The sequence below is a fragment of the Larimichthys crocea genome, chromosome XI (assembly GCF_000972845.2).
Source record: "Larimichthys crocea isolate SSNF chromosome XI, L_crocea_2.0, whole genome shotgun sequence".
Classification (NCBI taxonomy): domain Eukaryota; kingdom Metazoa; phylum Chordata; class Actinopteri; family Sciaenidae; genus Larimichthys; species Larimichthys crocea.
In genome coordinates, this window is record NC_040021.1 from 19957846 (window position 1) to 19980343 (window position 22498).

The 22498-nt window shown below is 46.3% G+C and overlaps 1 protein-coding gene across 2 annotated transcripts in view; it reads left to right on the plus strand.

Moving 5' to 3' along the window:
* The window catches only part of LOC104935612 (regulator of G-protein signaling 3-like), a 26459-nt gene extending 4204 nt beyond the window's left edge, over positions 1 to 22255 (plus strand). Inside the window, exons 10-27 of one of the 2 annotated variants that reach the window (XM_027284440.1) lie at positions 9331 to 9539; positions 14052 to 14133; positions 14283 to 14388; positions 14507 to 14603; positions 14802 to 15059; positions 15544 to 15583; positions 17209 to 17468; positions 17575 to 17658; positions 18242 to 18353; positions 18748 to 18917; positions 19023 to 19094; positions 19125 to 19611; positions 19702 to 19919; positions 20073 to 20119; positions 20325 to 20423; positions 20968 to 21029; positions 21138 to 21304; positions 21379 to 22255. In XM_027284440.1, the coding sequence (XP_027140241.1) occupies positions 9331 to 9539; positions 14052 to 14133; positions 14283 to 14388; positions 14507 to 14603; positions 14802 to 15059; positions 15544 to 15583; positions 17209 to 17468; positions 17575 to 17658; positions 18242 to 18353; positions 18748 to 18917; positions 19023 to 19094; positions 19125 to 19611; positions 19702 to 19919; positions 20073 to 20119; positions 20325 to 20423; positions 20968 to 21029; positions 21138 to 21304; positions 21379 to 21576 (2768 nt within the window). In that variant the 3' untranslated portion in view covers positions 21577 to 22255. The remainder of the gene's footprint in view (positions 1 to 9330; positions 9540 to 14051; positions 14134 to 14282; positions 14389 to 14506; positions 14604 to 14801; positions 15060 to 15543; positions 15584 to 17208; positions 17469 to 17574; positions 17659 to 18241; positions 18354 to 18747; positions 18918 to 19022; positions 19095 to 19124; positions 19612 to 19701; positions 19920 to 20072; positions 20120 to 20324; positions 20424 to 20967; positions 21030 to 21137; positions 21305 to 21378) is intronic. The other variant, XM_027284441.1, reaches the window with a different exon arrangement.
* Positions 22256 to 22498: the final 243 nt, after the last annotated feature.

Sequence of the window (22498 nt, forward strand, 5' to 3'; positions counted from 1 at the left end):
TCCGCTCCTCTCTCCCTCTCCACGCTCATCCTCACCCACTCGTCACGTCTGTGACTCCACTAAATCTCAGTGTAAACACCTACTCTCTCTCTCTCTCTCTCTCTCTCTCTCTCTCTCCCTCTCTCTCTCTCCTCTCTCCTCTCTCCTCTCCTTCTCTCTCCTCTCCTCTCTCTCTCTCTCTCTCTCTCTCTCTCTGACATTCACACTGTCGATATTGACTCGACGTCGACGACAGGAGCGAGAGGCAGAAAGAAGAACAAACACTTCTTCTTTGGTCTGTAGGCAGTCTGGACGAGTCGGATCGGTTTAGTCGTTTCACTGGTTTGTTAGAGTCCAGCAAGTCGGGCGCAGTCTGGACCCCCTCATCAGGGTTAGACTCTGACTTATCCTGTCTGTCCCAGTCCTGATCTGGTCTCGTCCCGGTCTGGAGAACATCCAGGATGTTTCTGGAAGAACACTGCGTGGTCGTGGGACGACGCTTGCAGGTCATGATGATGATGATGCTGGTATCTTCTTGCAGCAGACTCAGGAGGACTCCAGACTCCGCCCCAGATACCGACCCGACCCGCGTCACCACCACAACCTGTCCAACGCACACCACGGACTCAAAGACCTGACAAACTACAGCCTGACCTCGAGTCGACCTCAGACACCTCGACCCTGCCACACTCCACACTGCACAGAAACAGCAACCAACAGCAGCGCGACCCGGGCCAGCATCCAGCAACTGACATGTGAGTCACATGGACACAAACGCAACCATTTACATCATCATGTTGTGAGTAGACGATGTTCGACCTGGTCGGACCTGGGACTTTGACTGAAGTTAACTTAGACATGTCAGACTAGGAACCATACTGGAAACGTGTCCGGACTTCCTTGTCTGTCTTATTACCTGGTCTTGATTTAGGACTTGTTCTGAGACTTGTTTGAACTGGGACTGTCTTTTTTCTCACGTTGACCTGACTTGAGAGACTTGAAAGAGACCTCTGGGCCTTCCAGTACCTCATGATGAGGGGAGAGTCCAACAGTTCAACCTGCACGGAGCCAGAGGAAGTCCTAACATCCCGTCCAATCAGACGAGAGCTGACCTGTGTTGTTTGAAGACTCATCAACGATTCACATGTGATGAATTATAGAGTGAAGCTCCTGCTTCAGAATGACACACAGAACATACATGTTGATCTGCTATACTCAACCTGAAAACCCGAGACCAGAACCCGAACATAGGCCTGCTTAAATACCTGAACCTGAAAATACACCAAAGACCTGTTCTAACATGAACCTTGAGATGTAGAACCTACGTGAACAACATAGAACTGTCACCGAACATGGAGAACGATAACCGAACGGAACGAATGAGCCTGAAGAGACCCACATGGTCTGATTCAAACCTGCCCGCCATGTAGAACCTGAATTAGAACCAAACGTCCACCACACTGAACCTGATTCTAAACCTGAACCCCAAAGTAGTAACCCTGAATAGACTGAAGTTACAACCTGAATCTAGACACCTGAAGTCAGAACCCAAACATAGACACCTAATTCTAAACCTGAACCAGTCATGAATGTAGAACCCTGTGAATGATTCACTAACCTGACAAATGTTAACTGATGTGGAGCCTGAAGTAGAACCCCATGAACCCAAATAGACCTGATCTAAAAACACCCATGTAAAACTGAATGTAGAAACTACGTGAGTAGACATGATAGGAACCCCCTAGAGCGTGATCTAACTGAAGAATAGGAACTGAACCCGAAACTGACATAGAACGAAGAACCTGAGTACACAAACTAGAACCTGAGCGAGAAACCGAACATGAACTGAACATGAACCTGATTATAAACCTGAAGTCGTAGAACAGCAACCTGAAGTAGAACTGCACCGCGAATCATAGCGCCTGATTCTAAACTGGAACCTGATGTATGAACCTTGAATGTAGAACCTGATCGTAACCGGAACGTAGAATCCTGAACGTAGAACCCAAACATAGACGGCTCGGATTCTAAACCGGAACCCAAAATGTGAAACCTGAAATGTAGAAACCTGAACGTTAGAATCCAAACATTAGAAACCTGATTCTAAAACTGAACCCAAATGTTAAGAACCTGAACGAGAACACTGAAGAGAGAATCTGAACGTAGAACCTGAAGAGTAGACACCGAACGTAGAATCTGAACGTAGAAAAACTGAACGTAGAACCGAACATTAGAGAGCCTGATGTCTAAACCTGAACCTGAACGTAGAACCTGAAGTAGAACCTGAACGTAAGAACAAACATAAGAACCTGAGCCGAGAAACCGAACATGAACATGATATAAACCTCCGAACGTCTATAGAACATGAACCTGCAAACAGAACCTGACTGAAACCTGAACCGAATCCGACCATGGAGCCTGATTTCCTAACACCTGACCACCCAAATGTAGATAGACCTGAACATAGAACCCTGAACGTAGAACCCTGAATGTGAGACACCTGAACGTAGAACCTGAATGTCGAACTTGAAAAATAAACCTGATTTAAAGCCATGGATGTTAGAACCCAAACATAGAGACTGAGACGTAGAACCGACAGGGAAACTGATTATAAACCTGACACGTCGAACCTTGAACCTGACCGTAGAACCTGAGCGTTAGCACCTGACCTGAACGTAAACCTGATTATTAAACTGAACATGCACCTGTGATTTATGAACCTAAATGTAGAATTGACGTAACGGAACCTGATTATACAACCTGATTTAATATAAACCTGAACATAGAACCTGAACGTTAGCAACCCAAACCTGAACTTGAATGTAGAACCGAACATAAACCTGAACCTCAACATAGCACCTGTTCTGGCCCTGGTTTCATGTTAAATAAAGTCCTGCTCTGTGTTGTTGTAGAATTAATTGAGACTTGCACGCATTACGTGCTGATATCTATGATTTTTATTTGGTGGGTTACCAGTTGCACTTTATTTCCACACAGGTTGAGATGTAACACAGGGAACACAACTGAGATACAACGTTTGTTGTGTTTTAGTCGGCTCAATGGATGCACTGACGCTGAATCATTTTCATAAAAAACATGTTTAATATCTTAGAAATAGATGACATCGTCATCGAACTTTCTTATCCTCCATACAGCAAGAACAACGCATCAGCTTTAACAGCCGATTATGCTGGTTTGTTGTGGTTTTTATTGTCAGTATTCGAAAAACTTTAATGTTTGTTCTGGACGAAGCCTCGTCCCGGTTTGCTCTGACTTCTTCTGAGTAACGGATTGCATTTACTGCGCTGCCAACAAGACGACCCATTTATTATTCTGGGGTTGTGTGGGTGGCTGTGTGTGTAGATGTTAAACACACACACATGTGATATTGTTCATTCACATGTAACCAACACCAACCGCAGAGACATCCCATTCATTTGTTTTCAGCAGAGCGGACCAGGAGATCCTGAAGATGTGGTGTGTGGTTGTGTGTGTGTGTGGTGTTGTGTGTGTAGGTGTGTTGTGTGTGTGTGTGTGTGTGTTTGTGTGTGTGTTCAGGAACGTGTGTTCTTATCGGCGGTGATCCATGCCCCGCGTTTTTTCCTGTGCGTGTGTGTGTGGTGTGTGTGTTTCCTGCTTTCTTTCTGCCTCATCGGCTTCCACACACACATCCAGATCCAGTAACAGTCCCTGAACCTCTACACCTTGGTTACACTGAGGACACAGCTGGAACGATTATAGACCTGGTTTGATCGGTTATTCTGAAGTCCTGGGTTTGGTTGGTTGTCTGAAGTCTGAACTGGATCGATCAGACTTGGTCGTCTCTAAATCAGGTTTACATTTTAGTTTTGTCTTCTGAAGACTTGTGACTGGTACTAGAGAGTAGATTGTGAATGGATCTGAAGAAACCACATGAATTAGATCTGGTTCTGGTTGGTCAGCCTGTTCTTCTGGACGGACCTGGATCTATCTTTTTACAATCTGGACTTGTTTAGCGATTCTGCCTCCTGACCTGGATCAGATTTGGACCGGGATAGAGGTGATTCGCTCTGTGGGCGGATCCATGGACCCCTGGAAGATTTTAAAACAAGACCCGCAACTGGGCCAACTTGCACCAGCATCCACGTCTGTTGTATCTTTGATCTGCTTTCTCTGCACGAACAGAAACTGCCACAGGTCTGAGGGTCTGTGTTTATGTAAAGGTATGTCAGAGGCCAACCATGGAACTCAGATACCATTTGGAATCCAGGTCTCTGTTCATTCCCTTACACGAGCATCCAAAATATTATTAACTAATTTAGCTTAACAAGAAGTTTTATTTTGTCTTCCTGATCCCGTGCGGTTGTCAACATTACTGGTCTCATCTACAGTCGTCAACTCATCGGGGCTGGTCCTCAGTCTCAGTCTAGTCCAGTCTCAGCCTGCGGTCTTTTCATCTTCAGTCTGGTCTCAGCCGGTCTAGTCTCAGATTAGTATCAGTCTGGTCTCAGTACCTGAGTCTCAGTCTGGTTCATGTCCGCTGTCTCAGGTTAGTCTACAGTTCGAGTCTATCTGGTACTAGTCTATCTCAGTCGATCTCAGTCTGGTATAGTCCAGTCTCAGTCCTGGTCTCAGTTGGTCTGCATGTCTGGTACTCAGTCTCAGCCTGGTCTTATGTCTCAGCGCAGGTCCTCAGTCTGGTCTCCAGTCTCAGTCTTTTATTTTTGGTTCAGACTATAATTTCATTCAGAAACAAACAGCAGGATACTAATTCCTCTCGTACTGATTGGCTGCAGCGGTGTTTGATGTCACTGGCTGTTTTGTGATTCCCTCCGTTCTTTGTGTTCGTGTTGGGTGTAGTGTTGTGTTGTGGTGTGTGGGTGTGTGTGTGGTGTGTGAGGGTGTGTGTGATTGTGCGTGTGGTGGTTGTGTTTGTGTGTGTGTGTTGTGTGTGTGACAGGTTAAACTCTCAGACCTCCTCCTGCTATGCGTTGTTCTCAGTGTTTCCTGGCTGTTGACGATCTCTGCAGTGTTAAATAAACCATCCGGTCCTCTTGTGTTTTGCTTTGTTCTCTTGGTCTGGGTCTGGTCTTCCGACTGGCCATCCCTGGATGAGTTGCAGCATCCATCACTTGGGACCTAAGACATGTCAGCATAGTGTTGGACTGTGAACGGGCGGGCCTGCCAGAGAATTAACAAACACTAGCGATACCGGTCTGAGTGTTTTAAATAAGAGCCTGTCCAGTCTGAACTCAGGGAACATTACCTCCTTTGAGGCCGACTTTCAGGGATCAGAAACTGCACGCCGACACCTGATAGACAGCACCCGCTCCACAATACCACAGTGAGTCAACACGTCATGCCGACAGACAGTTACCGACTTTACAGTCAGTAGACACAGAAGTACACAGAGTACAGCCAGTACGGCGACAGAACCCGCCGACAGAAGTACGACCGCCAGCAACAGCACAGAATCACAAGACGTTACATCCAACACGACACATCTTCCGCAAGACAGCTTACAGAAGAACACCAGACAGACAGCTTACAGACACAGACAGTTTCACAGACAGCGTACCAGCACGAGACAGTTACAGACAAGACGACATTACAGACGAAGTCGAGACACAGCACAGACAGTGTACAGACAGCTTTGTACGACACCGACAGTTACTTTAACAGCAACGCTCCGCAGAGCCAGTTACATACAGACAGTTTACAGACAGTTACAGACGACAGTTTACAGAAGCACAGTTTACAGACCAGACAGTTTACAGACACAGAACAGTACAGACTTACAGAGCCGCGTGTAACAGACACAGCAGACAGGTTACAGACAGCAGTAGAGTACACACGACGTGACGACTACAGAGACAACGAGTTACAAGAACAGTCAGCAGTTTACCCACAACAATCACGACACAGCGACCCGTTTACAGACAAGACAGACAGTTACCAGACAGCATTACAGCTCATCGACAGACAGTTACAGACAGAGACAGTACAGACAGACCAGACAGGTCACAGACACATGCATTGGCCAGGTCTACAGACCACAGACCGCGACAACGTTACAGACACAGACAGACATTACAGACACCAGGGACAATAGTTACAGGACACAACAGTTACACTTACACAGACACGGACAGTTAGGACACCAGCAGTTATCAGACACAGACAGACCAGTTCACAGACAGCAGACATTACAGACACGTACAGTACGACAGTTACAGAACAGACAGGACCAGAACAGCCCGTTACATCCACGACATTAGCAGGACCCCCAGTTACAGCTGACGAAGACCAGTTCCAGACTAAGACAAGGTACACACGTCATTACCGACCCGCAGTCAGTTACCGAGACAGGTTCCGCACAAGAACGACGATTGACAGACCACAGCACAGACCAGCCTTACAGACCGAACCATGTTTACACTGCTAACAGCCCAGTTACAGACACAGTACATACAGACCGACAGTCCACACAGTTACGACGTTCAGACAGTTCCAGCACCGCCCCACGTTTAAAACAGACAGCGTTCCCCGCATCCACAGAGGTCCGCCCCAACCGACAGTTGACATGACGCAGTCAGACGTTTACCGACCACAGACAGTTACAGCACCACGCACAGTACAGACCACGAAACCGTCACAGAACAGTTCACAGACACGCCCAGTTACGAGCCCAGTTCGTATTCCACAGACGGCAGTTACAGACACCCCGTACAGTCGTACAGCACACACACCCAGTTTACAGAGTTTACAGACACAGACAGTATCAGCGTTAACAGAACACAGACAGACCAGGTTACCGCCAGACAGACACAGCATTTACAGAGCACAGCATTACATACAGACAGTTTTACGAGCAGTACAGACACTAGACAGACAGTTTACAGACACAGACAGGGTTAGCCAGTCACCGAACAGAACAGTACAGACCAGTTTACCGACACAGAGCAGTTTCAGGAAAACAGACCTACAGACCATCCGACCTTACGACTTACAGACACAGACGAGACAGTTCAGACAGCACGGACAGTTCAGCAGAACAGTTTACAGACACGAGCATGTGACAGACGACAGACGTTACAGACAGACCCACGGTACAGACGAAGTTACGACCAGTTTACAGACACAGCAGTTACAGACACAGACAGTTACGACACCACCAGAAGACCGTGAAGACACAGACAGACTTTTACAGACAGTGTACAGACACAGACAGACAGACTTACCGACACAGAACGACAACATTCAGTACACGCACAGCCAGTGTACAGAGTAGCCAGGGTTACAGACAGACAGACGTTACAGAAAGGACAGTTAACAGACAGCTACAGTACACAGACAGCAGTGACAGGACACGTTCAGACAGACCACAACCGATGACAGTTACCGACACATGACAGTTACAGACACAGACTAGGCTCACAGACATGCCATTATGACAGTAACAGCTTTACCAGGACACAGTTACAGACAAGTATACAGTACACAAGGGACATACACCAAGTGAGGACAGTTACAGGTGACAAGACAGTGTATCCAAGACGTTACAGACAACAGTACCAGATGACAGTTACAGACCAGACAGACAGTTTATCAGACCAAGTAGTTAACTATGCAAGGACAGACCGCGTTACAGACACGCAGGTGAAGTACAGACAAGTTACAGACACGTTACAGACAAGACGTTACAGACAGCGTTACAGACACCTATGGACACAGTTACTAGACCTAGCGAGACAGTTACAGACACAGACAGACAGCTTACCAGACGTTACAGACCAGAACAGTTTAAGCACAGAAGTTACACGACATGAAGACGTTACAGACAACAGCCGACAGACCAGAGTAAAACAACAGTTCCCACAGACGTACACTGACCGTTAAGACAACAGACATACCAGTACGACACCGACAGACAGTACAGACAGACACGTTACGACAGCTTACAGACACAAAAACAGGGCAGTTTACACACACCCAGAGCAGTTACAGACACAGAGCATTACACGAGTTCACAGAGTTACAGACGTTTACAGACACGACGGTCTACAGGCCACACAGACTAGCACAGTTACAGACAGGACATTACCAGACCCAGAGACAGTTACAGAGACAGGTTTACAGACGACAAGTTATCAGAAGACAGTTACACCGACACAGTTACAGACACAAGACAGACAGTTTACAGATCAAGACAGTTACAGACGTACGACAGTTACAGACAAGTACAGAACGTACCATTTACAGCAACATTAAGACAGACACGCGTTACAGAGACACCGGACAGGACATTACGACACAGACAGTGTACAGACATAAGACACACGTTACAGACCTAGACCTGTTTACAACACAGGCCAGTTACAGACGAAGACAGTTACAGCCCACAGACAGTACAGACATAGACAGTTACAGAGACATAACCAGTTTTAAAGACACAGACATTGTACAGAACACAGACAGGTTACAGACCAGACAGTTACAGACAGGTTACAGACACAGACAGACAGGTGTACAGACACAGACAGACATTACAGACACAATACAGACATACAGACATTTACAGACACAGAAGACAGTTACAGACCCACAGAGAGATTAAAGCCACAGACAGACAGTTTACAGACAGTTACAGACACAGACCGTGGACAGAGACACGACAGTGACAGACCATCCAGCCAGTTTACAGACAGAGCCAGTTCCGAACAGACAGTTTACAGAGACATTTACAGACACAGACGTTTTACAGAGACCGTTAAGACACAGACAGTTACAGAACACAGACAGAGCAGTTCTACAGACCAAGACAGTATACAACAGTTTACAGGTACAGACAGACAAGACAGTTACAACACAGACAGTTACAGACACGAGCAAGATCTTGCTTAAATGTATGTGAAGCATGTTTAGTGTTCAGAAGCACGCTGCCTGATTCAAGTGTGCTGATGGATTTAAAGTCCTGCTTAATTGGATGGAAAGAATTGATGGTTTTCTCTCTCTCTCTCTCTCTCTCTCTCTCTCTCTCTCTCTCTCTCTCTGACATCACACTGTGATCTGACTCTCGTTCGACCGAGCAGAGACGAGAGGACAGAAGAACAAACACTTCTTCTTTGGTCTGTAGCAGCTGGACGAGTCGGATCGGTTTACGTCGTTTCACTGGTTTGTTAGAGTCCAGCAGAGTCGGGCAGTCTGGACCCCCTCATGCAGGGTTAGACTGTCTGACTGATCCGGTCTGTCCCAGTCCTGATCTGGTCTGTCCCGGTCTGAGAACATCCAGGATGTTCTGGAAGAACACTGCGTGGTCGTGGGACGACGCTGCAGGTCATGATGATGATGATGCTGGTTATCTTCTTGCAGCAGACCTCAGGAGGACTCCAGACTCCGCCCCAGATACCGACCCGACCCGCGTCACCACCACCAACCTGTCCAACGCCACCACTGGACTCAAAGACCTGACAAACTACAGCCTGACCTCGAGTCGACCTCAGAACCTCGACCCTGCCAACATCTCCACACTGCACAGCAACCAACGGCAGGCGACACGGGCCAGCATCCAGCAACTGACAGTGAGTCACATGACACAAACGCAAACATTTACATCATCAGTGTTGTTGAGTAGACGAGGTTGGACCTGGTCTGGACCTGGGACTTTGGACTGAAGTTAGACTTAGACATGTCAGACTAGGAACCATACCTGGAAACGTGGTCCTGGACTTCCTTGTCCTGTCTTATTACCTGGTCTTGATGTAGGACTTGTTCTGAGACTTGTTTGAACTGGGACTGTCTTTGTTCTCACGTTGGACCTGACTTGAGAGACTTGAAGAAAGACCTCTGGGCCTTCCAGTACCTCATGATGAGGGAGAGTCCAACAGTTCAGAACCTGCACGGAGCCAGAGGAAGTCCTAACATCCCGTCCAATCAGACGAGAGCTGACCTGTGTGTGTTTGAAGACTCATCAAAGATTCACATGTGATGAATTATAGAGTGAAGCTCCTGCTTCATACATGACACACAGAACATACATGATCTGCTATACTCAACCTGAAAACAAACGAGCCCAGAACCCGAACATAGAGCCTGATTCTAAACCTGAACCTGAATGTAGAACCTGAACGTAGAACCTGAACGTAGAACCCAAACATAGAGCCTGATTCTAAACCTGAACCTGAATGTAGAACCTGAATGTAGAACCTGAACGTAGAACCCAAACATAGAACCTGATTCTAAACCTGAACCCAAATGTAGAACCTGAATGTAGACCCTGAACGTAGAACCTGAATGTAGAACCTGAACGTAGAACCCAAACATAGAGCCTGATTCTAAACCTGAACCCAAATGTAGAACCTGAATGTAGAACCAAAACATAGAACCTGATTCTAAACCTGAACCCAAATGTAGAACCTGAATGTAGACCCTGAACGTAGAACCTGAACATAGAACCCAAACATAGAACCTGATTCTAAACCTGAACCCAAATGTAGAACCTGAATGTAGAACCTGAACGTAGAACCTGAAGGTAGAACCCGAACATAGAGCCTGATTCTAAACCTGAACCTGAATGTAGAACCTGAACGTAGAACCTGAACATAGAACCTGAACATGAACCTGAACGTAGAACCCAAACATAGAACCTGAGCGTAGAACCCGAACATGAACCTGAACATGAACCTGATTATAAACCTGAACGTAGAACATGAACCTGAACGTAGAACCTGCACCCGAACATAGAGCCTGATTCTAAACCTGAACCTGAATGTAGAACCTGAATGTAGAACCTGAATGTAGAACCTGAACGTAGAACCTGAACGTAGAACCCAAACATAGAGCCTGATTCTAAACCTGAACCCAAATGTAGAACCTGAATGTAGAACCTGAACGTAGAATCCAAACATAGAACCTGATTCTAAACCTGAACCCAAATGTAGAACCTGAACGTAGAACCTGAACGTAGAATCTGAACGTAGAACCTGAACGTAGAACCCGAACATAGAGCCTGATTCTAAACCTGAACCTGAACGTAGAACCTGAACGTAGAACCTGAACGTAGAACCCAAACATAGAACCTGAGCGTAGAACCCGAACATGAACCTGATTATAAACCTGAACGTAGAACATGAACCTGAACATGAACCTGAACGTAGAACCTGAACCTGAATCCGAACATGGAGCCTGATTCTAAACCTGAACCCAAATGTAGAACCTGAACATAGAACCTGAACGTAGAACCTGAATGTAGAACCTGAACGTAGAACCTGAATGTAGAACTTGAAAATAAACCTGATTATAAGCATGAATGTAGAACCCAAACATAGAACCTGAGCGTAGAACCCGAACAGGAACCTGATTATAAACCTGAACGTAGAACCTGAACGTAGAACCTGAGCGTAGAACCTGAACCTGAACGTAAAACCTGATTATAAACCTGAACATGAACCTGATTATAAACCTAAATGTAGAATCTGAACGTAGAACCTGATTATAAACCTGATTTATAAACCTGAACATAGAACCTGAACGTAGAACCCAAACATGAACCTTGAATGTAGAACCCGAACATAAACCTGAACCTCAACATAGAACCTTGTTCTGGCCCTGGTTCATGTTAAATAAAGTCCTGATCTTTGTGTTGTAGAAAATTGAACTTGACGTCATTACGCTGATATCTATGATTTTATTTTGGTGGGTTACCAGTTGATCTTCTTTACCACAGGTGAGGTAACACAGGTAACACACTGAGATCAAACAGTTTTGTGTTTTTAAAGGTCGGCTAATGTGGACTGACGCTGAATATTTCATAAAAACATGTTAATTTTAGAAATGATGACATCGATCTTAATAACTTTGGATCCTCCATCAGCAACAGAACACGATCAGCTTATAACAGCCGATATGTCTGAGTGTGTGTTTGTGGTTTTTATTCAGATCATAGAAACTTTAATGTTTGTCTGGACGACAGCTCGTCTGTTGCTCTGACTTCTTCCTGAGTAAACTGGATTTCATTACTGCGCTGACAACAAGACGACACATTTATATTCTGGGGTGTGTGTGTGTGTGTGTGTGTGTGTTAATGATGTTAACACACACACATGGAATATTGATTCATTCACATGTAACCAACACCAACCTGCAGAGACATCCCATCATTTGTTTTTCAGCAGAGCGGACCAGGATCCTGAAGTGTGTGTGTGTGTGTGTGTGTGTGTGTGTGTGTGTGTGTGTTCAGGAAGTGTGTGTCTTATCGGCGGGATACATGCCCTGTTTTCGTGTGTGTGTGTGTGTGTGTGTGTTTCCTGCTATTCTTCTGCCCATCGGTTCCCACACACACACTCCAGATCCAGAACAGTCCTGAACCTCTCACACTCTGGTTCACATGGACCAGCTGGACCTGAGTTAGACCTGGTTCTGATCGGTTATTCTGAAGTCTGGGTTTGGGTCTGGTTCTGTGAAGTCTGAACCTGGATCAGATCAGACTTGGTTCTGTCTCTAAATCAGGTTTACATTTAGTTTTGCTTCTGAAGACTTGGACTTGGTACTGAGGTAGATGTGGATTGGATCTGAAGCCCACACCTGAATTAGATCTGGTTCTGGGGTCAGACCTGTTCTTCTGGACCGGACCTGGATCTATCTTTTTAAATCTGGACTTGTAGCAGATCTGCCTCCTAGACCTGGATCAGATTTGGACCTGGACTAGAGGTGATTCTGCTCTGTTGGAGGATCACATGGACCCGTGGAAGATTTAAACCAACACCAGGACCCAGCACCATGCACACCATCCACCGTCTGTGTCGAGTCTGCATCGAACAGAACCTGCCACAGGTCTGAGTCTGTTTATTGATTAAAGGTCTGTCAGGGTCCAAATGGACTCAGAACCAGAACCAGGTCTCTGTTTCCCTCATCAAGATCCAAAATATTTATCTAATTAAAGTCAGAAGTTTATTTTGTCTCCTGATCCCTGTCGGGTCAAACTGGTCTCAGTCAGTCCAGCTCATCGTGGGCTGGTCTCAGTCTCAGTCTAGTCTCAGTCTCAGCCTGGTCTTAGTCTCAGTCTGGTCTCAGCCTGGTCTTAGTCTCAGTCTAGTCTCAGTCTGGTCTCAGTCTGGTCTCAGTCTGGTCTCAGTCTCAGTCTGGTCTCAGTCTCAGTCTCAGTCTGGTCTCAGTCTCAGTCTCAGTCTGATCTCAGTCTGGTATCAGTCTCAGTCTCAGTCTGGTCTCAGTCTGGTCTCAGTCTGGTCTCAGTCTCAGCCTGGTCTTAGTCTCAGTCTCAGTCTCAGTCTGGTCTCAGTCTCAGTCTTTATTTTTGTTCAGACTAAATTTCATTCAGAAAACAAACAGCAGGAAACAATTCTCTCGTCTGATTGGCTGCAGGGTGTGATGTCACTGGCTGTTTGTGATTTCCTCCGGTCTGTGTGTGTTCGTGTGTGTGTGTGTGTGTGTGTGTGTGTGTGTGTGTGTGTGCAGGTTAACTCTTCAGCCTCCTCCTGATTGGTTCAGGTGTTTCCTGCTGTTGACGAGCTGCAGTGTTAAAGAACCCTCCTGGTCTCTTGGTTTTGCTCTTGTTCTCTTGGTCCTGGTCCTGGTCTGGACCTGGCCATCCCTGATGATGTTCCAGCATCCATCACTTGGGAATAAATGTCAGATGAGTGTGTGGACGTGTGAACCGGGCCGGGCCTGCAGAGAAACAAACAGTACAGACCCGGTCCTGGAGTGTTTTAATAAGAGCCTGTCAGTCTGAACTCAGGGACATTTACCTTCCTTTGTGAGGACACGCCGACCTTTACAGGAGTCATGGCAACCGCCCAGAGACCAGAGACCAGGACCCAGAAAGACCCGACCTGGCACATACATCCAGACTGAGTCAACACCGACCACCTTCAGGCAGACAGACAGTTACAGACAGTTACAGACAGTTACAGACACAGACAGTTACAGACAGTTACAGACACAGACAGACAGACACAGACAGACAGTTACAGACAGTTACAGACACAGACACAGACAGACAGTTACAGACACAGACAGACAGTTACAGACAGACAGACAGACAGGTGTTATAACGTCGTGTTCCTGTCTGTCCTCAGGTGAACGTGGTTCGGGGTAAAGATGGTTTCGGGTTCACGATCTGCTCCGACTGTCCGGTCCGAGTCCAGGCCGTCGACTCAGGTGAGACACACCTGAACAGACAGGAAGTAGTCACATGATCAGTTAGTCCATAACTCCGCCTCTCTTTGTGGCGGAGTCAGCAGTCATGTGATCTCAGTGATTGGTCATCATGCCCTCGCTCTCCTCTGATTGGTCGTCTGTGTCTGTAGGTGGTCCAGCTCATCAGTCTGGTCTCCGTCAGGGCGACTCGGTCCTGCAGCTGAATGGACTTCCTGTGGAGACCTGGAAGTGTGCAGACCTCGCCCACGCCATCAGGTAACGTCTGATCGGCCTTTAACGTTTGGACGCTGCTGATTGGTCTGTTTGTGCTGGAGACAGGTGAGCTCAGGTTTACTCTCTACCTGTCTATCTCTCTACCTGTCTGTCTGTTTAGGAGTTGCCCGTCTCACATCGTCTTGGTGGTCTGGAGAGGTTTACCTGAGTTCAGGTCAGGCTGTGAAACTTTGCTCCGCCCACCGACACACAACATGGTAGGTACCTGTCTGTCCACCTGATACCCGTCTGTCCACCTGTCTGTCCACCTGATACCCGTCTGTCTACCTGTCTGTCCACCTGTTACCTGTCTGTCCACCTGATACCCGTCTGTCCACCTGTCTTTCCACTTTCCGCTAACAGTGTTTATGCTAAGCTAATGTTGCTGTGGCTCCTCCCTCCTCTCCGTCTCCTAGACAACAGGCAGAAAGTTGCTGCCCCCCCCCGCCCACAGTAAACATGGCCGCAGACGGACTCAGGGTTCTGGGGTCCGGTCCAGTTTGGGGGCTCTGGGTTCTCTGTGGAGGGACAGGAAGGAGAACCGGGAAGAGGAGGAGGAGGAACAGGAAGTGACGGAGTATTCGCCGTGTACCGCAACACTGAAGGGAACCCGTGTGACATCATCACATGGAGACAACTACATCATCCTGTCACCTGTCAATCAAGGAGGACAGGTGAGTCTGAGGAGGCAGGACCTACGGGCTGGATCCAACAGAACCCCACCTGTCCTTTTACCTGAACCAGAACCACCATGACTTCTGTTAGAACCCAACACCCCAAACAGAACTCGGTCTGTCTTAGAACCAAACCTAGAACCTTCCATAAGAACTGGTCCCCGTCATTATTATTATTATTATTATTTTTTTATTTTTATTTTTATTTTTTTATTATTAATAAAACATTAATATTAACTAATGAGTCCTGACTCAGAACCAGAACTTAGAACCTTTCGCCCTATCTTGAACATGGCACAGAACCTTTGAGCTGACCTCGACGATGACTGATAGAACTTTTCACCTGAACCAGAACCATTGTTCCCGCCTTTGTCCAGAACAGAACTAAGAACCCTGAAGCTGACGTAGAACCTCGGATCATCAGTGTGTGGTTCTGTAAAGAACTTTTTATAACGTTATCCATCGTGTTCTGTTTGTGTTTCAGCTGCTGCAGCCGGTTTATCACGACAGGAACGGAACCATCGGTACGACGTCCACGCGAGTATTGATACTGATACAGATTACTGATGATAGATTACAGATTACTGATGATAGATTACAGATTACTGATGACAGATTACTGATGATAGATTACAGATTACTGATGACAGATTACTGATGATAGATTACAGATTACTGATGATAGATTACAGATTACTGATGACAGATTACTGATGATAGATTACAGATTACTGATGACAGATTACTGATGATAGATTACAGATTACTGATGATAGATTACTGATGATAGATTACAGATTACTGATGATAGATTACAGATTACTGATGACAGATTACTGATGATAGATTACAGATTACTGATGACAGATTACTGATGATAGATTACAGATTACTGATGATAGATTACAGATGATAGATTACAGATTACTGATGATAGATTACAGATTACTGATGACAGATTACTGATGATAGATTACAGATTACTGATGACAGATTACTGATGATAGATTACAGATTACTGATGACAGATTACTGATGATAGATTACAGATTACTGATGATAGATTACAGATTACTGATGACAGATTACTGATGATAGATTACAGATTACTGATGACAGATTACTGATGATAGATTACAGATTACTGATGATAGATTACAGATTACTGATGATAGATTACAGATGATAGATTACTGATGACAGATTACTGATGACAGATTACTGATGATGGATGACAGATTACTGATGACAGATTACTGATGATAGATTACTGATGACAGATTACTGATGATAGATTACAGATTACTGATGACAGATTACTGATGATAGATTACTGATGATGGATTACTGATGACGGATTACAGATGACTGATGACAGATTACTGATGATTGATGATAGTTTACTGATGATAGATTACTAATAGATTACTGATGGCAGATTACTGATGACAGATTACTTATGACTGATGACAGATTACAGATTACTGATGACAGATTACTGATGATAGATTACTGATAGATTACTGATGGCAGATTACTGATGATAGATTACTGATGACAGATTACTTATGACTGATGACAGATTACAGATTACTGATGATAGATTACTGATGATAGATTACTGATGACAGATTACAGATGATAGATTACTGATGATAGATTACTGATGATAGATTATTGATGACAGATTACAGATGATAGATTACTGATGATAGATTACAAATTACTGATGACAGATTACAGATGATAGATTATTGATGACAGATTACAGATGATAGATTACTGATGACAGATTACAGATTACTGATGATAGATTACTGATGACAGATTACAGATGATAGATTACTGATGATAGATTACAAATTACTGATGACAGATTACTGATGATAGATTATTGATGATAGATTACTGATGATAGATTACAGATTACTGATGATAGATTACTGATGATAGATTACAGATTACTGATGATAGATTACTGATAATAGATTATTGATGACAGATTATTGATAGATTACTGATTTCTGATGATAGATTACTGATGATAGATTACAGATTACTGATGATAGATTACTGATAATAGATTATTGATGACAGATTATTGATAGATTACTGATTACTGATTGTAACCTGATGCTGTCGATCACAGGTCGTCTGTACCAGACTCACCCCAGTAGAGGACAGAACCTCCACGACCCTCAACCTGGGTCATCACAGAGACCATTCACCAGCCGGACCTCCACCCTGCCCCCACCCCCCTCCACCTCTGCCTCCTCTTCATCTGCCCCACCCAGTAACTACGGCAACTACCAGAACTGCACCATCGTCCAATCACATCTGCCCTGCTCTTCCTACGGGACCTACGTCACCCTGGCGCCCAAGACCCTGATCTTTCCCATCTTCGTCCAGGTCAGAACCCAAAACACAGAACCAGTCCAGAACCCATAACCAGACCAGACCACAACCATCTGATGGATCACAAACAGTTGTTCGTGTTCTGTTGTTCTGTTTTCAGCCTTTGGACCTGTGCAGTTCAGACAGAACCCTGCTGATGGCCGAGGAAATGGTTCTCCATCAGGCCGACCTGCTGCCCACAAAGGTACCACAAGCTAACTGCTAGCTGCTAATTAGAAACCAACAAACACGACAGTCAGTACTACAGAAGTACTGTAAACACCCAGAAGTACTGTAAACACCCAGAAGTACTGTAAACACCCAGAAGTACTGTAAACATACAGAAGTACTGTAAACAACAGAAGTACTGTAAACACACAGAAGTACTGTAAACACCCAGAAGTACTGTAAACACACAGAAGTACTGTAAACACCCAGAAGTACTGTAAACACCCAGAAGTACTGTAAACAAACAGAAGTACTGTAAACACACAGAAGTACTGTAAACATACAGAATTACTACAAACACGCAGTAAACCTGGCTGATGTTCTGCAGTCTGATTATTGATCGTTTGAACCTGATCCTGAAGGACACGCTGACCTCTGAGACCTGAACCACGATCAGTTTCACACTGACACACACACTCACACACTCAGCTGTTTCTGGGAAGCTGCTGTGTTTGAGTTTCATGTTTTCAGGAAAAAGTGAAGATCAGGAGAAAAACGAGACGCCATCAGGAAGTCAGAGGTCAGAGGTCAAAGTGACATCATCACTGTGTGTGTGTCAGGTGACCGTGTTGATCTACAGCGACTTGCTGCTCTTCACCAGAGAGGACGAAGCCGGACGCTGTAACGTCCTACAGAGTCCACTGTACCTGAACACACTGCAGCTCAGAGAAGGTACACACACACATACACACACACACACACACACACACACACACACACACACACACACACACACACATATATACACACACACACACATACACATACACACACACACATACACACACACACACACATATATATACACACACACACACACACACACACAGACTTCCTGTTTGGATTGTTAACTTCCTGTTCCTTCAATGGTAATACAGTGCGGGTCCTGATTGGTTCACCCTGCAACATTTAGGTCATGTGACCTCCCAACACAAACAACACCCACCACAGATACTGTGTGTACTTGAGTGTACTGTGTGTACTTGTTGAGTGTAATGTGTGTACTGTGTGTACTGTGTGTACTTGAGTGTAATGTGTGTACTGTGTGTACTTGGTGTGTACACAGTGTCCTCGGAGCCGCTCCACATCTACTTCCTGCGGAGCTCCCAGAGTTCCTGGCGTTGTCTCTTCAGTCTCGAGGCGTTCAGCGTCGAGCAGAAGGTCCGAGTCAGTCTCTGTCTCCATGACAACATCCAGCTACAGCTGGTCGCCACGGAGACCGGACACACCCACCAGGTACAACACAGACACCTGTGATCAACAGGAAGTTGTCACTTCAAACTCAGCCAGCAGGAGGCGACAGAACACGTATTTATTAACCCCCCCCCCCACTCCTCTCAGCTCTCAGACCTCCCCTCAGACTTTGGCCTCCTCTCTCTCCGTCAGTCTGACCTCCTCTATCGTCCATCCTCCTCTGATCCTCCCATCCTTCACTCCTCACCTCCTTACTCCTCCTCTGATCCTCCCCTCCTTCACTCCTCACCTCCTTACTCCTCCTGTGATCCTCCCCTCCTTCACTCCTCAGCTCCTTGCTCCTCTTTGTGTGACCCTATCAGACCTCCCTCTCCTTACTCCCCCAGCTCTTCCTTCTCCTCCTCCTTTTCCTCACCTCTTTCCAGGGCTTTCACCACCTTATCACAGTTCCTCCCCTCGCCTCCTCCATCCTGCTCCGACCAGAGGAGTCCGGTCTGGAAGGAGAGGGGAGGAGCAGAGGAGGACCTGAGGAGGAGGAGAAGGGGTGAGGATGAGGAGGAGGAGGTGGAGGAGCGGCAGCAGGGGGAGGGGGAGAGTGCCTCGGAGACATCTGAACATGTGGGGGGAGTCTGTGTGCGGGGCCTCCTGCTCAGCTCCACCCACTTCAATGAGGAAGAGGAGAGCGAGGAGGAGGATGGAGGAGGTGCTGAGGAGAAGTTCATCTACAGACCTGAAGGTCAGTCTGAACCCCAGAGACCAGCAGAGACCAGAGCCTGGTCTCAGGCTTGCGTCTCAGTCTGATGTGTTGTGTGATGTTGTCCTTCAGTTCTGCGGCGCTCGCTCTCCGAGGGTTCTTTGCTGCAGGAACCTCGATCGCCTCGCTTCCTGTCCGACAGCACCATCCATCGACTCACCTGCCCCGCGACCTTTGACCCCGACCCCAGCCCCGCCCCTCGACGCCCCTCCATCCACACCCTGAGGAAACAGCTGACAAAAGAGGGGGGGTCTCTGCACCACATGCTGCTGCTCCTCAATGGCACCAAGGTACAGACCAGGACAGACCAGGACAGACCAGAGTCTCATAGAGCCCAGTAGGGACCAAAATATCCCAGTAGCAAAGAACATGAGAGCGTAGAGCCTGGAGGAGAGCAGGAGTCCACGAGAAGCAGGCTGACAGTTTGTTGTTTGTTGGTTCAGGATGCCGAGTTCAGAAACCTGCACCTGAAGAAGAAGACCAGGAACCTGTAAGTACACCAACAGACGCCACTGAGCATGTGCAGTGAGGCTCACAGCTGTTAGAAACAAACAATAATAATAAAACATCAGCAGGCATCTTTTGAATTTAGAGGCGGCCATTTTGTTCCCCTGACACAGTGAGGGAACAAACATGGCCGACCTTCTTTAACAGTCCGAGTTGTTTACTTGTTTGTACTTCCTGTTGCTCCTCAGAGCCGCTGACGTTCAGAGCCGCCTGCCATTTCTACGACGACGGAAAAACAGTGCCTGTGTCCATGGCAACAGTTTGGAGAAAGCTCTGAGGAACAACAGGTGAGAACATTTCTACTGACCCTAAAGCACTGCACGCGGAGCACGGAGCATAAACTCAGCACAGAGCAGGAAATCAGCTACAAAATACAAAATAAAACCCCGGTTGATTTTCAAAATAAAATACTCCGTGTTCACCGCGGATCGAGTTTCATTACAACACGTCATAATGGGCGGGGCCGACCTGAAGTCATCGCAGGAGTCAGAGAGACGACAGCCGGAAATATCACACGGTCACGCGAGATCTCGTGCGTTCTCGCGACGCTCGGTAGCCGGTGGAGACGCACCTGAGCGCATCACAAACGGATCATGTTGGCAGACGGCGGAGTACGCTGCCTTTCCGGAGCGGAGCCGTTTCAAGCCGTTCTGCATGACGTGTATTTTAGGGGTGACACCAACCCTCTGAACCAGAACTGGTTCAAACTGGGTCCAACTGGTTTCAGAGGTTCAGGGTTTAATTTGTTCCTTTTGGTTCTTACTGGTTCCTGTTGGGTCTGGACCAGGTCTGGTTCCAGAGTGTCTGAGGTGCATTTGTTTTGTTTTTCAGACCATCTCCTGGTGAGGTCCTGAGGTGGTCGGAGAACCTGGAGGCTCTGCTGACCAATCAGTGTAAGATTCAACACTGCTCAACTAATAATCAATGAAGGGAGGAGTCTACATGACGACACTCTGTCTCTATTGGCTGAACAATCTTCTTCCTCTCTTCCTATTGGTCAGATGGTCTGGCAGTGTTCCGTCACTTCCTGAGGTCAGAGTTCAGCGAGGAGAACCTGGACTTCTGGTTGGCTGTGGAAAGATTCAAGAGGACACGCCCCCTCAGCAAGATGGCTGCCAGAGCTGCGAAAATCTATGAAGAGTTTATTTCTACCAACGCAGCAAGACAGGTACCTGTCTGCCCTCCTGTCTGTCCTCTGATTGGTCTGATTGTTCATGTGACATCACTGCTGTCTGTCTCCAGGTCAACGTAGACTCGTCTGTCAGAGAATCCACCAATCAGAGCTTGCATCTTGGCGTTAGTCCCGCCTCCTTCCAGCTGGCCCAGGATCAGATCTACAGCCTGATGGAGGCGGACAGCTACCCACGCTTCCTCAGGTCCCGCCTCTACACCCAGCTGACCAATCAGGGCACAGAGATGGCCACAGAGTCAGCGAATTAGAGCCGAGCTGGGCATGTGAGCCAATCATGAGTGAGGAGGAGACCTCAAGATCAGAGCCTCTGATTGGCTTCAGCTCCAGTCATCCATTGAGAGAGGAGCTGACCAACAGGTGCATTATGGGAAATGTGGTCTCCAGTGTTTGCTGCTCAGATTTTCACTTTTTATCGACACATTGAATCATTTTAATTTCCTTTAATTAATAATTGACTTTAAGTTTTTAGTTTTATTTTAACTTCCTGTGACGTGAACGTTGTGATCACGTGTGTTAACTGATCTCATGTTAACTGATCACGTGTTAACTGATCACATGTTAACTGATCACATGTTAACTGATCACATGTGTTAACTGATCACATGTTACGTCTCCGCTGACATGTTTGAGTCATGCTAACAGCTCAGATGGTTCCCGCTAATGATCTAATGTTAGCATGCTAACACGCTAAACTAAGATGGTGGATGGATACCTGCTAACGAGATTAGCATGTTGATGTTAGCATGTTGCTGTTCGTGTGTCGTCAGAACCAACAGGACGTCGGGATCACAGTGACGGTCCGTTTTAGTGCAGCTCGTCCCTGACATTAGTTAAATGTTCTATTAATGTTGTTACTGTAACAAAAGATGACTAAAGGTTTAACGAGGGTTGTCTGCTGGAAACAATAAACGATGATGATGATGGACACTCTGCTAGTTCTTCTTCTTTTTTACTTTTTGTGTTATGGACCCGTAATGAATTCAGATGTCATATTTCTTAAAGGGACCGCGCAGCTTTAGTTTGATAATATGTTTATTGTTAAGGATTGTCTGACATTATCTGCTGTTGTTGGTTGGACTCATGGTTGTATGTTGATATACAGTTTGTTTAGCTGACACTTCATGAATGAACAGAAGTTTTATTTGAACCAATCAGAGAAGCTCTGAGATG